The sequence below is a fragment of the Haliaeetus leucocephalus genome, unplaced genomic scaffold, assembly GCF_000737465.1.
Source record: "Haliaeetus leucocephalus isolate CR32 unplaced genomic scaffold, Haliaeetus_leucocephalus-4.0 Scaffold162, whole genome shotgun sequence".
NCBI lineage: Eukaryota > Metazoa > Chordata > Aves > Accipitriformes > Accipitridae > Haliaeetus > Haliaeetus leucocephalus.
The window spans coordinates 2,016,589-2,029,060 of NW_010972598.1; the positions used below are offsets into that span (position 1 = coordinate 2,016,589).

The 12,472-nt window shown below is 38.2% G+C and overlaps 1 protein-coding gene across 2 annotated transcripts in view; it reads left to right on the forward strand.

The window, feature by feature from the left end:
* PLD5 (phospholipase D family, member 5) overlaps positions 1–12,472 on the forward strand; it is a 190,849-nt gene that overhangs the window by 150,207 nt on the left and 28,170 nt on the right. For both annotated transcript variants that reach the window (XM_010562601.1, XM_010562602.1), the window contains one exon: positions 3,357–3,484. In XM_010562601.1, the coding sequence (XP_010560903.1) occupies positions 3,357–3,484 (128 nt within the window). The remainder of the gene's footprint in view (positions 1–3,356; positions 3,485–12,472) is intronic.

The window sequence follows — 12,472 nt, forward strand, 5'->3', positions numbered from 1 at the left end:
GCAGCAGTAAAACCCACAGCTAGCATATGGTGCTGCAACGCAGGTGTGCCAAGATGCGCTTCTCGATGGCATACAGCTTTTCATGACACAGCGTATATGTGAGGAGCTCTTGGTTAAAGTGTCCTGCTAACAGCGTAGTGCTTTGACTCAAACATGTAGAAAAGGTCCTAGCCTTAAGCTCCTGTTCTTGAAGTCGAGCTTGCCCTGTAGCCTTCATGACACTGTTAGTGGAGTATCTGAGAGCGGGCAGCTGGGCCGAGCAGGACGTTGCAAGGCTAGAAATGGTAAAAGCCACTTGCTTGTGCCATCCTCCTTCTTTGGGATTACTTTGGGAACTGGATTTCTTTTAGAAAGGGATGAAAAGTCAGTCTTTTTGCAATACTGCTGACATCTTCTGTTTTCTTCCTCCATTACGAGACTAAGCAAGAGGCTAAGTGGCAGCCTGGCACCTCCTGGGGGCTGTGTTCCCACCATACGGAGAAGGCCCAGGCTCTCAACGGCCGGGTCCCCTCTGTGCTTCCCAGACTGCACCGGTCATCTCCCTTATACAGAGTGCAAAACTGTTCCACCTAGAAGAAAAAGTACGCAGAGAAACGTCTGTTACTTAAAGCATGCTTTGATCCCTACAGTGGTCTTTTTTTCCTGCAGAAAGAGGGCAATCTGGCCCAACCTTTAGAATGCACAATTTTATGGGACAAGAAAATCTACTTGAGTTTTAAGTGACAGCGCTGGTTTTCTCTAAGATCTCACCCTGCAGTTTAATCTTCACTGAAACAAAATTGTTAGATTTATTTTTTTTAAATCTGGCATCTGTATTAGCAATCAAGCTTACAAATTGTGCCTTGTGGTTGAACTCGGTAGACCCACAGCTTTGTGTAATTGAGACTGCAGCATGATAAAGAGTTCTGTTATGGCTTCACGTATTGATCCATCCAATTTAATTTCCTCATGGGACCTGGACCACGCTAGGGATGATGGATTGTGTTGAAGGCCAGATAAGCCTATTTTAACAAAACATCTCAAGGGCTTCTGGATCAGAGGCAATTATCAATACTGATGCATGTTTCCTTTCATCAAAAGGTAAGGGCTCATTAATAGGCTGCACAGCAGCTGCTGTTTGCAACACATGACTTTTTTTAATTGACTTGGAGATACTGTTTCCTCAGCCTTATGAGTTAGCTGTTTCCAGAAAGAAAAGAAATTGGGTTCCAGGTTTTGATTTTAATGGTATGTGTGATAGCAGTATCTCCTGCACTGCTATATTCACTATTTTGGTAATTGAAGCCTAGATTGTATTTTAGAGTGATAGTCCCCTCCCACTGCTTATGCCCATGTCTGAACTGCCCACGCCCACAAATCCTGGTGTTTTACAACTTTTGAACTTTGTGTCAGGTTAGTGATGACATCTGCTATTTTTAATGTTAGTATTTCTGGTTAAATAGTCTCCTGCTGTAACTCTGGCAATCAGCTTTTTTGCTCAGCATCAGAAATTTCAAAAATGTTTTTAAACAGTGTTTATTTTAGGCTCTCAGTTATGAGAAGGAAGCTTATTGTTGCTTCCAACTGTTTTACCTTTCCTACACAAAAATCCTAACATTTCATTTATAAGCTATTTGATGTAGGTGTGTTGTGGGTGTTAAATTCATACTGCTATTTAATGTTGCAGATTGGATGTATGGAAAGAAAATATGATCAAGGCAAACCGCTATGTTAAACTTGATTTTAAACACAGTTTTCAGATAAGCAGCTAGAAGTTTAGCGCCTTACAGAATTGTTTTCCTTAGCTAGCAAGAGTTGCTTTTGTTTTGTTTATTCATCAGAAAACAATTTAAACCATTTAACACCTGCTCTAGTGTTTTCTGATTTCTTTTCCATTTCACACACATTATCTCATTAATTAGCACAGTTCTGCTCATTAATGCATGGATTGAAAGTCAGCAGCAACACGTTCCAAGGAAAATTGGAAAATACCATTTTTTCTAAGCATAGATGAATGTGGATAGGTGATACCTAGAAAAAAATTGGAAAGGTAACTGGGTTGCAGCAAATATAATTGTATAATGAAGCAAATTCTGTAATTTGCTCAAAATCCTATGTCACATGTTTGGTGCTTCATGAAAAGTGGTACCTTACCTGATTTTTCTTCTTTTCTTATGTCTGAACTTCTAGAATAATTTGTACAAGTGAGAAATACAATTTTCATAATAAAAAAGAAATATTTAGCACTGCTAACTGTTGCTTAAAATTACTAGTCAAGTGTTTCTTAGGAGGTCACAAATAGGAAGTTAGATTAAATGTATTTTAGTTCTCCAGGTATCCTGGAATTCTTTTGAAGTTGTAACTCATATCCAACCATTACTGGAATTCAAGGTACTGAATATCCCATGAATGTTTAATGGGAGATGGCTGGTACCATTACTGCCCTCCAGGCTGCTGTTTACTGTTGCTTCTCTTCCCCAGTTACTGTCATAACTAAAATGTGAAGATGAGTGGGTTACTTTAAACTACCTTTAGCAATGATTAATTCAGATTAATCACCTAACCTTACAAACACTGGAGCACTAAAAGAACAACAATGATATGAGAAATTCCTTAAACTCACCTAATATTAAGTATATTCTGGATTTAGTCCTGCAAACGTACTGATGGGGCCAGTTCAGACATTCCTGCTGATGGGATGGAGCCAATGTGCTTTTACCTGACAAGTAGCTCCTTTGATTTCGGTGGCCTATAATCCTTATTAAAACCGTGCAGTTCAAAGTGGTGGGTTGAATGTCACAGATTAGCAGGACTAAGAGCAGTTTTAGCATACTTTAGGCCTTTGCTTACCTCCTCACTCCTTAATTCTCCACCTGTGTTCCCCTTGTCGGGGTCTGCTCCATGCGACAGCCCACCGTAGGCTACCTGCTCGAACCAGTGCACAGGGCAAAGGAACAGAGGCTGCTTTTCAGGAAGGGGTTGTAACTGGGTTCATACTTTAAAGATCATTATTATAATATGTAGCAGGTTTGAGTTATAGAACAGACCTTTAAAAATAAATTATTTTGAGGAACATACAGTGCTGGAAGAAAATAGCAATTATGTGGTTCTAAAATGGAAGAAAAATAAGTAAACAGTATAATACATGGGAATGTTCCCTATACCTGCTTTTCTGGAATCTATGATAATTAAGGTCTTAAATAGTGGGACAGTAACACTGTTTATCATTGATTTTAAACCTTAATGGTATGTTTAATCACATCCCTCACCAGTTTTGGAAGCTGAGGCCCTGAAATGTGAAGTAGTTTCTTTTTTCAATAATGTAAATTATGTGATTTTAAACAGTGCTATTTATTATTTTATCCTTAAATCTCTAGGTGCTGAAGTGTTGTATATGAACATGTCAGCATATAATGAAGGTCGGCTTCAGTCATCTTTCTGGATTGTTGATAAACAGCACGTGTACATTGGAAGTGCCAGCCTAGACTGGAGATCACTGGGACAGGTAATTTAATTGAAAAAGTAATCCTATACCCTTTGAGGGTATAATGAGGAAAAAAAATAATGTTTTGAGGCCAGCAAGTGGAGATGGATAGCTTTCTTCTTCTGATAGTTTGCTGGCAAAAGTGCCAGCATCAAAAACTGTGCTGTCACGGTTTTCATGACTCTTCTGTGTTGGCAAAAAGTATATTACTATAAATTTTACTTCTTTTCATAGGAATAGCTTTCCTCAACAGTTATTCTTTGGGTTAAATTTCAAAATTTTGATTGCCTTTATTGATTTCTGTGGTGATTTTGTTGTTTCAAGATTGTAAGTTGTAGTTTACTTATTAAAAAAAAAAGTGAGCAAACCTGTTGGAAAACAAAGTGCTATGGAAACTCCGCGGTAATATCATAAGCATGGCCTAGTCCCTCTCATCTGCCATCTAAATAAGGAAAAGCAAAATTTGGAAAATCTTCCAAATGCATAGTAGTTATTATCCTGAAATACCCACTGTCTTTGGGGAGGGAGAGATTTATGGGTACAGAAAGTCAAATAGCATAATGTTTCTGAAGGCTGTACGTATTAGAGAGAATTACGTATTTTGATTCCTCATGAACATGAGAGTTGAGAGGCTGAGGCCTCTGCCAACAACCAGTATTGGGGACTCTCCACAGTCTATGATGGTTTTTAAGAAGTAATTCATCAGTAATGCAGCTTCTTGTAGGTATCTGTAGCTTTTTTCTTTTGGCAACAGTCTCAGGATTATTAATGGATGTCATGTTCACTTTTGTTACATACCACTGACTGTGTGAGGCTGCTGTTGGTCATACTTACGGAGTGGAACCTGTGCTTTTAGATCTTAGTAACTGAAATGCACAATAGAGGTGAAAAAAGAAGCAGTCCTGGGTAGTTACCAGTTGCAGCAAAAAGCTTCCATTCTAAATATGAGCAGAATCTCAGAAACACATGGATAATTTTGAATATAGGTTCTAATGATTTTGTAAAGAAGGTGGCATGTGTTGGTTGTGTTGAAGTTTTAAGGTTTCTTTTGAGCAAAGAAACTGAAAGTCTGAATAAAAACAAAGCAACCATTTTAGTAAAGAAAGAGTGAATAAATACATTTTTGCTGTTCCTATGTGTATTCATTTATTTAAAAGGAAACTTTGAATGTTTACAAAGGAATATGGAAAACTGGTAGAAAAGAGGATGTTGCTAGCAAACCAGAGAAAGTCTTGGCCGAGAGGATGTTGTATTTTTAGTCAATGTAAGAACATACAGTTTGGGCTTTTGGGCAGTTTAGGAATTAAATGTTTATACCTTGTCTGTGCCTCATGAGCTAAACTGCTTGCATGTCATAACAAAATAGCTCTTCACAGAACTATTGAGCTTATAAATAGTTTGGCTTTGAAGCCTCTTCTAATTGGGGTTTGAGTACTGGTGAAAATAATAAATGCAGAGGAAAGAAGCACATCTACCATACAAATTATTCTATTATTATATTTAATGTTTGTGTTTGTGATCTTCATCACAGACGCTACAATTCCTTATAGATTTGGTCTTCTCATACTGAAGTAAATCTTAACTCTTGTAACCTACCTATGTTAAACTTTGATGCCAGTTCTTTGTGGGCCAGTGTTTCAAATGTGATTCCTCAGTGTTAATTTTATCATTGTCTTTTCTGCATGCATTTGGAATTTTTTTCATCTTATTGTCGTATAACAGTATATTTTTATATGTAGTGACAAAATGAAGCTCAGAAGAATATTTGTACAGAGCAAAAAGAAATCTTTCTGAATTGCAGTTAAAGAGAATCTGCTTTCAATTAGTTGAGAAATGTACGCTGGGGTTTCAGAAGAGCCGAAGGAAATTAGATTCCTGGCTCCTGTTGACATCAGATATGAGTATCCAGTTCCCTTACCCTGGAGTTACAGGTTAATAAATCAGGGCAACTGGCAAAGACATCTGATATGCAGTCCTGAAATAATAATCTGTCTTGAACTTTTCACATAAGAGGCAAAATATGCACAGAACTCTTGTCATTTTATTCTGAGTGTTTTCCTCAAGGACAATGCTTTGCACACACATAGGACCTAATCTTAAAACGCACAGTGAGCCAAACCCTCACTGGGGAAACACATCTCCCACAGGTTCTCATTATCAGAGTCCCAGTGTAGCTGCAAATGAGGGATTAGGTCCCCCTTCCCCTTCCCCTAAATGAGTAAGGATGGAGTTTAACTGGGAAATAGCGGAGCAGCTAGTGCCAGACCTGTCCAGACCCATGCCCTTGCCCTTGCACTGCCTGCAGTAGCGGGGTAGGGCTTCTGCAGTTTTGCAGCGGGAGGCAGGGAGCTTGCTGCAGATGCCACTGCGTGTTTCCTGCTACATCCTCGTTTACCTGCAGGGAAAGGACTCTGAAAAGGCAGACTGGGCTGTTGATTAGCCACATATGGTCTCTTTAAAAGCTCATGCAACTTTTAGAGTAACAGAACGTGTGGTTACTGAATCAGCAAACCACTTTGGACAGTATTGCTAGATCTTGACAGCAAATCACAGAATAAAGTAGGTCTGTGCTATTCTAGAAACATATGGTACTTTGGCCTATCAAGCACAGCAGTTGTCTTCTCACTTAAACAAAACATCCAGTATGAGTCAGTCACCTTGTAGCTAACAATGTCTTGTTATGCAGCAGCACAGTTCCAGTGTAAATTATGTAAGTGCATCTAGTTACGCACCTAATAATATCTAAAATGCAATGAAAAGCTTAGATTTTAACTGTGCATCACTGTCATATCTTTTCACATGCCTTCCCCTGTCTTTTCTACGTGCATGTTTATTGCTTCCTCTGTACTGAACCTTTGCGTATGTTCAGGCCAGCACACTGCATAATTCATACAGGAGTACCTACCTGCTTCACTGGTGTGGCAGTTGCACTAGAGATGCAGCAGGTCTCTACAGTATTTCACCCTGGGCTATAGTCCCAGAGCCTTCCTACCTCTTGCTTGCTAGGGGCCTGAAGATGTAGAAACACTTCTGTGACATAGCAGTACAGAGCATTTAACATACAACAGCTCAGCATGCTAGAGAATATTTATACAAGGTTGCTGTGGTAGATATAACTGGATTTTATTGCTATTTTGTCCCTTTGCAGGGGGATAAAAAAAAAAAAGGTGTGTTAGCATAAATCTTCTCTTGGAAACCTGAGTCTAAAGCTGAAACAGTAATTTAACAGCTCCTTAGAAACAACATCAGGACTTATGTGTCCAAAGGTGTCAGCTTTGTTTTTACAATCTTTTTGGAGAATTCTTCTCTACTTTTATAAGCTGGACACTAGAAATCAATCTCATATGAGGCTTACTGAGTTTTGTTGCCATTTTCTTGACTTGCCAACACTGATAAGAAGCAATACAAGTATTTCCTTTAAAAGTAAATTTTCTGCATCAAGGAGAGATTTTTGTATGCTGCATATATTACTTAGGGAATAACCTTTATAGTTGCATATATCCTTGTGCCTTCGCTGTCAAAGTTTTAATACTTGCCAGAGTCTCAGCTTTGAAATTACGGGCAAGGCTGACAGCACTTCATTACTTTTCAAGGAAAACTGTGTTTCAGTTAGGTTGCAGGTTTGCCAAATCTCTAATAGTTTTGGCTGAAATCATCTATGCCAGCTATCTGCTTCAGTCTGAAATCAAACCCCACAGGCAAATGAAAAATACTGTTTAGACTCCGTAAAACACTCTGTAAAAAATTAGATTTTTTTTATTCATAGTGAAATATTTTGATCTTTTGGTCTAGATTTTGTGTCAGGGATGCATCTTTTTCTGTTCTGATCAATATATGGCAAATATTGCCCAATTACATAACCTATTGAAAATTCTGGGTTATGAACAGCCAGAGTTTTTACCACTTTCTTAGACAGGTACCGCTTTCTTGGATATAGTAAGCAGCGTACAATTTTATCAGTGAAATAATCCTTCTACTGATATAGTTTCTTTCTGGTAAATTTTTATAAACTGATAAAATGGTGCCAAAACTGTATAAACAAGTCTTATAGGTCTACCAGCTTGATGAAAGACATCTGGAGAGATGGTCTCTTGTTCTTTGTAGTGCCATTCTGCCTTCAAAATGTGGTTTTGGGGGGGTACTAGAAAAGGAAAACTATGAAGATGAGAATTTAAATCACATTTTCTACTTCTTATTTCATATAGAAGATCTATGTGATCAGCTGTATAACTTCCATCTTCCACTTCACTGACATGCATTCGGTAATGGGTGCAATTGATAAAGTACGTTCCCGTGCTCTCACCTACTAAGAAGTTAGTCTTGTAACCATTGAACAAGCCAAGCACCATCTTTGGGCCATAGCTGTGCAACCTACTTCAGTACATGCTTAAGATAATGACATGTTGAAGTCTATTTTTATTCAGCAAAATACGTGCATCTATGTTAAAATGTTTGGCTGAAAAAGGATTCGCTCAAATGGGCCTAAAATTAGGTAAATATACTGATTAATTTTTGCCTATGTTTTGAACTAATAACAATCGAGGTGGCCACGGTGTATTCTAGTTTCTAGTTCCTTGACCAGGTAGCTTATTAATGTCCTTAAATAAAATAAATCAGTTATATAAAACTGTTATAATTCATAACATTAATGCAGAGCCAGAGCTAACAAAAAGCGTCATATATTTCTTTTGTTCCATGACTCCCTCCAATAGTTCCAGCAAAGCCTGAAAATGCTTTTAGCTCCTTAATTCTGTTAAGAAGCGTGAGGTTTGTAGTACAGACAGAACCTTTAATCAGCTCAAGAAACAATTTTGGAGCTCTTCATACTAACATTTTTGGAAAAGTTTTATTCAGACATGAATAATTGAATTCAGTGAGCAAACAACTGTAATGGATTAGTTGAACCACTTCAGAAAAATACATTTATGTGCAACAAATAATCAGCCCTTGGGAAATTCTATTACTGAAAATTATTGAAACAACTAAAGCTAATCCGATTGTCTTCACTGGAAGTGGAATCAGGCTAATATTAAATACTCTTGTAGGCAAAAAAAATAGCTTAAATAATGAATACTAACAGGTAGCAGGTAGTTGGGTGTATGTGTGGGGGTTAGTGTCCAAATTTGAACGTTCAAGGTCTCAAGCAGGAGCCTGCTGCTTCCTCCCTGTAATTGGTGGAGCCTGACTGTAAACACGCGGACTAAATGAAAGTGGCGTGTCTGGAGTCCTCCCGTTACTGAAGAGACGTGAGACAGAACCACCAGTTAGGAGGCTGCTCACGCCTTGTGCTTATGCACGGAAACTGTTTAGACTGAGGGAATAGTGAGTCTTGGCGTGCCAGAAAATAAGGGGTGCCGCAAAGAAGCGGTCTTGGAAAAAGGAAGGGGACCTGAACAGAAGGTGAAGTTCCTGGCTGGAGGAAAGATCCTGGAAGTGGAGGAGATCCTGGAGATCAGGGAACTGTGAGGAGATGGAAGCCAGGGAATGCACCAAGGACACTGGCTGGTGATGCCCGAGACAGGTAACGGTGAGCAGCCATGCAGCAGGGACCGACCCGACTTTTTGCCCTAGCATCCTGGGCCAGCAGCCACCTCCTTGCAGGGGTGGAAGGTGTGGATGGAAAGTGTGAAAGATAATCAAGTAGTTGCAAAAGCTCTCATCTTGTTCATTCTTAAACAAACCCCAATATCCAGATCCAGTACGGGTAGTCACTTACTCTATCTTGCCTGTGACATCTTAAAAGAATTATCTCAAAAAGTCCTACTTAAATTTTGGCTCAGCTGATGTCGAGGAAAAGTTCCTAAGCAGACCCATGATTTTCTCTCTTAGTTAGCTGTGTAAAAACTGCTAGCAGAGGATTTGTCTTTTTAAGATGCCTCTCAAGTCCATATATTTTTCTGGATTGTTCATTCTTCTGATTTATTTTTTTTAATTCAGACTGGTTTAAGCTGAATGGCTGTAAGATGTTATTTTTTAAGGACAAAACCCCAACCATGTGAACTTGCTCTCATTTTCCCATTTATTTTACATGTCTGTTGGATTCTTTGTGTGATCTGTTTCATCAATACAAAGTAAGACTTCAGAAAGACATTTGATTTCTCTTCTTAAAAATCCATCAGTTGGAGGACTGGAAAAATAATACCTGATGTCTTCACCTATGTATTTATTTATGAAGACATACTGATTTTTGGTAAATTAGGCTTGGTCTTATAAGTAGAATTTTTTGACCTTGCTTCATTCATGAAATAAATTTGGGCAGTCTTTTGAATAGTGGAAGTTTATCTAATCATCTGTGTTGCAAAGGATCAATGATTTGTTCTTGCTGACTCTTGGTAGTGCCTCGGAGCACTTTCTAAAGTGTCCCATGTGACGGCTGGCTATCTGACAGGACTACTAAACAACAGTGTTTCCTTTCCAGGCAGTTTCCTCTCCATCCTCCTCTTACTCTCTTGTTGTAAGTTACAAGTTAAAAACTGCTGATTGTATCTACATAATTTAAGGTAATTAGAAAATTAGATAAACTGTCCCAACACTGTTTATCAGGCTGGAAACAGCGACCTGTTTTATCTGAGGAGTTAGATTTTTAATTGATGCACTAAGATGTTAAATAAATGTGCAAGAGTGCCAAAATACTGTAGAAGGTGAGACGTGTGACAGTGTGTGAATGAGAAACTCTCTGTGGACTACTTTTTCATTATGATTATTATTATGTAAAACATACTTGTCTCTTTAGGATTGACTCCTACAGTACATGAAAGTTGTAGCAATTATGAATTATCAATTACATTTAAAGAATAAGAAATAAGTTGCCCAATTCATTTACTCTCTTAATAATTCAGTTGAATCAACAGTCAAATTAGCTATGTGAGATGTTGAGAGCTATGAGGATTATTCAAAAAAGGTTTATTAAGCATCTGTAGATACAGTAGATAAAGTTATGCTTTTTATGATAAATATGAATAAACTAGCACTTACTTACAGTGAAAGTATATTGGATTCTGGATTTTCTGAAATTAAGAACCTATAGACATTAGAAAAAAAAAGGGGGGGGGACCCCAACCAAAAAACCCAGTTGGTCAAAAGATATACTTATTGCCTGTGTCAATTTTAAGTAAAAACTGATGAGCCAGTATTTTATTTGTTTTAGTATGAGTTAGTTTTTTGGACTTAGCTACAGGAAGGCTTGCAGCAGGACGGCTCCAGGAGCACTTGGAATGTTGCTGCGTGTATTGCCTGTTACCACCAGACAGGACAGAACTGGATTGAGAGATACTGGGGGTTTCAATTTAGTTGCTCAGGCTCTCCTCCTTACAGCATAGAAAAAAGATGACAAAAGCAGCAGTTAGAATTCTTCTCTACCACCTTCTCCTCCTCTTGGTCTCCTGTGACAAAAAGACTGATAAAACCTAACCTGTTTTTCTTCCTATTTGGAGATAACAAGAGTTGGGAGATGAATGTGGTATCTCAGGTATTGAGAGCTGTATCTAAAAGGGCAGTCTGGGGGAAATTTGGGATTATGGGAATATTGGAGGAGTAACCTTTTGATTGCTTGTGGGGAGTAAAAGCAATTGGAAGGAATCCATGTGGTTCTTTACTCAAAAGTCTCACCCCAATTATATTGAGGAGATGCATGTGGAGGAGTCACAGCTCAAAGGCCGCACTTGGAGAGTGACAAAACTCATCCTGGGATTATTCCTTCTTCTCTTGGTCTCCATTTCTGGGGACACAGATCCAAATCAAAACTTTCCCAAAATTCAGGAAGCCCTGGAATGCTGCCAGGAGCAAATGCAACCCATGCTTCTTTTTATGTATCTGTCTCAGGGAAAGGGGAACGATAATTTCCTCAAAGTATACCCTTGAACACTGTAGTTTCTATTTATTTGTGTGATCAAAATTGTCTTCCCATAAAACCAATATGTAATAAATACAGGACTTCTATATACCTCAAACTACATCATGATGATCTCATTTGTTTCCAGTTTCCCCAAAATCTTGCTATAGCGGAGCCACTTCTTCAAACTGATCACTGAGACAGGATCAGCACATTTGCAAATTCTGTTAATGACAGTTGCATCCTGTCTTTACAGAACTGCATAGAGCAAAAAGCACACTATAATCAGTCTTTTTTTTTGAACTTTTATCTAAATGAGTCTCTTGAAGTTATGTAATGGCATGTCTGGTCCTTTTGAGATAAGATACTTTGACAGTTAGTGGAATTACATCTTTTCGCTCAAGCAAAAGTTGTATTGAGAGTTTCCATTTGATATAATGTTGTTCTAATATGAACTACAGTTATGTCCCTAATGTGCACTTTAGACCATTGCCAATCTTTGCCAGCTTCTTCTAATAATTTGCTTAATTTTCTTACTGTCCCAGTGGTGTTCAGTATCATATCGCCATTAGTAAACTGAGCAGTCTCAAGCGTCCTATAACATGAAACAAGGCTCTTTCAACTTCGTCATCTGCCAAGGTTCAATCAAGCTCAGAAGGTTAAACTTTAGACCAAAAATACACACAACATAATACCAGTATATTCTATCTGAATTCATATTTCTGTCTTAAATAATATCTCATATACAACAGAAAACATCTGCTTCTAAAAAGCTGTGATATATTGTTAGCCGTGTGTTCAATCGTTAAAAAAACTCATGCTGCTAATCTGATTTATTTCAATGGGATTACTTCCAGAACTAGCTAATATTATAAAGATAACATGAAAGTGCAACCCAGATCTTCAAGCATAGGCGAATGAGTCAAGAAGTGAAGAAAACAGGTCTAAGTAGATATTACAGAGCCGTATTGACAATTAAATACCTTTTTTTGTGTTCTTATTTCTTGCTGCGCAGAAAGCTAGTTGTATTGTTAAAACTCTGCTGTGATGCTATTACAGCTTGTCCTTCAAAAGACAGGCTGAAAATATATTTGTTATTTTCACTAAGAGCTTTTGGCTAGGGTGTCCATCTTTGACCAAATCTAGAGCAGTTTGGTGATTGTTACCTGTCTCCAAAA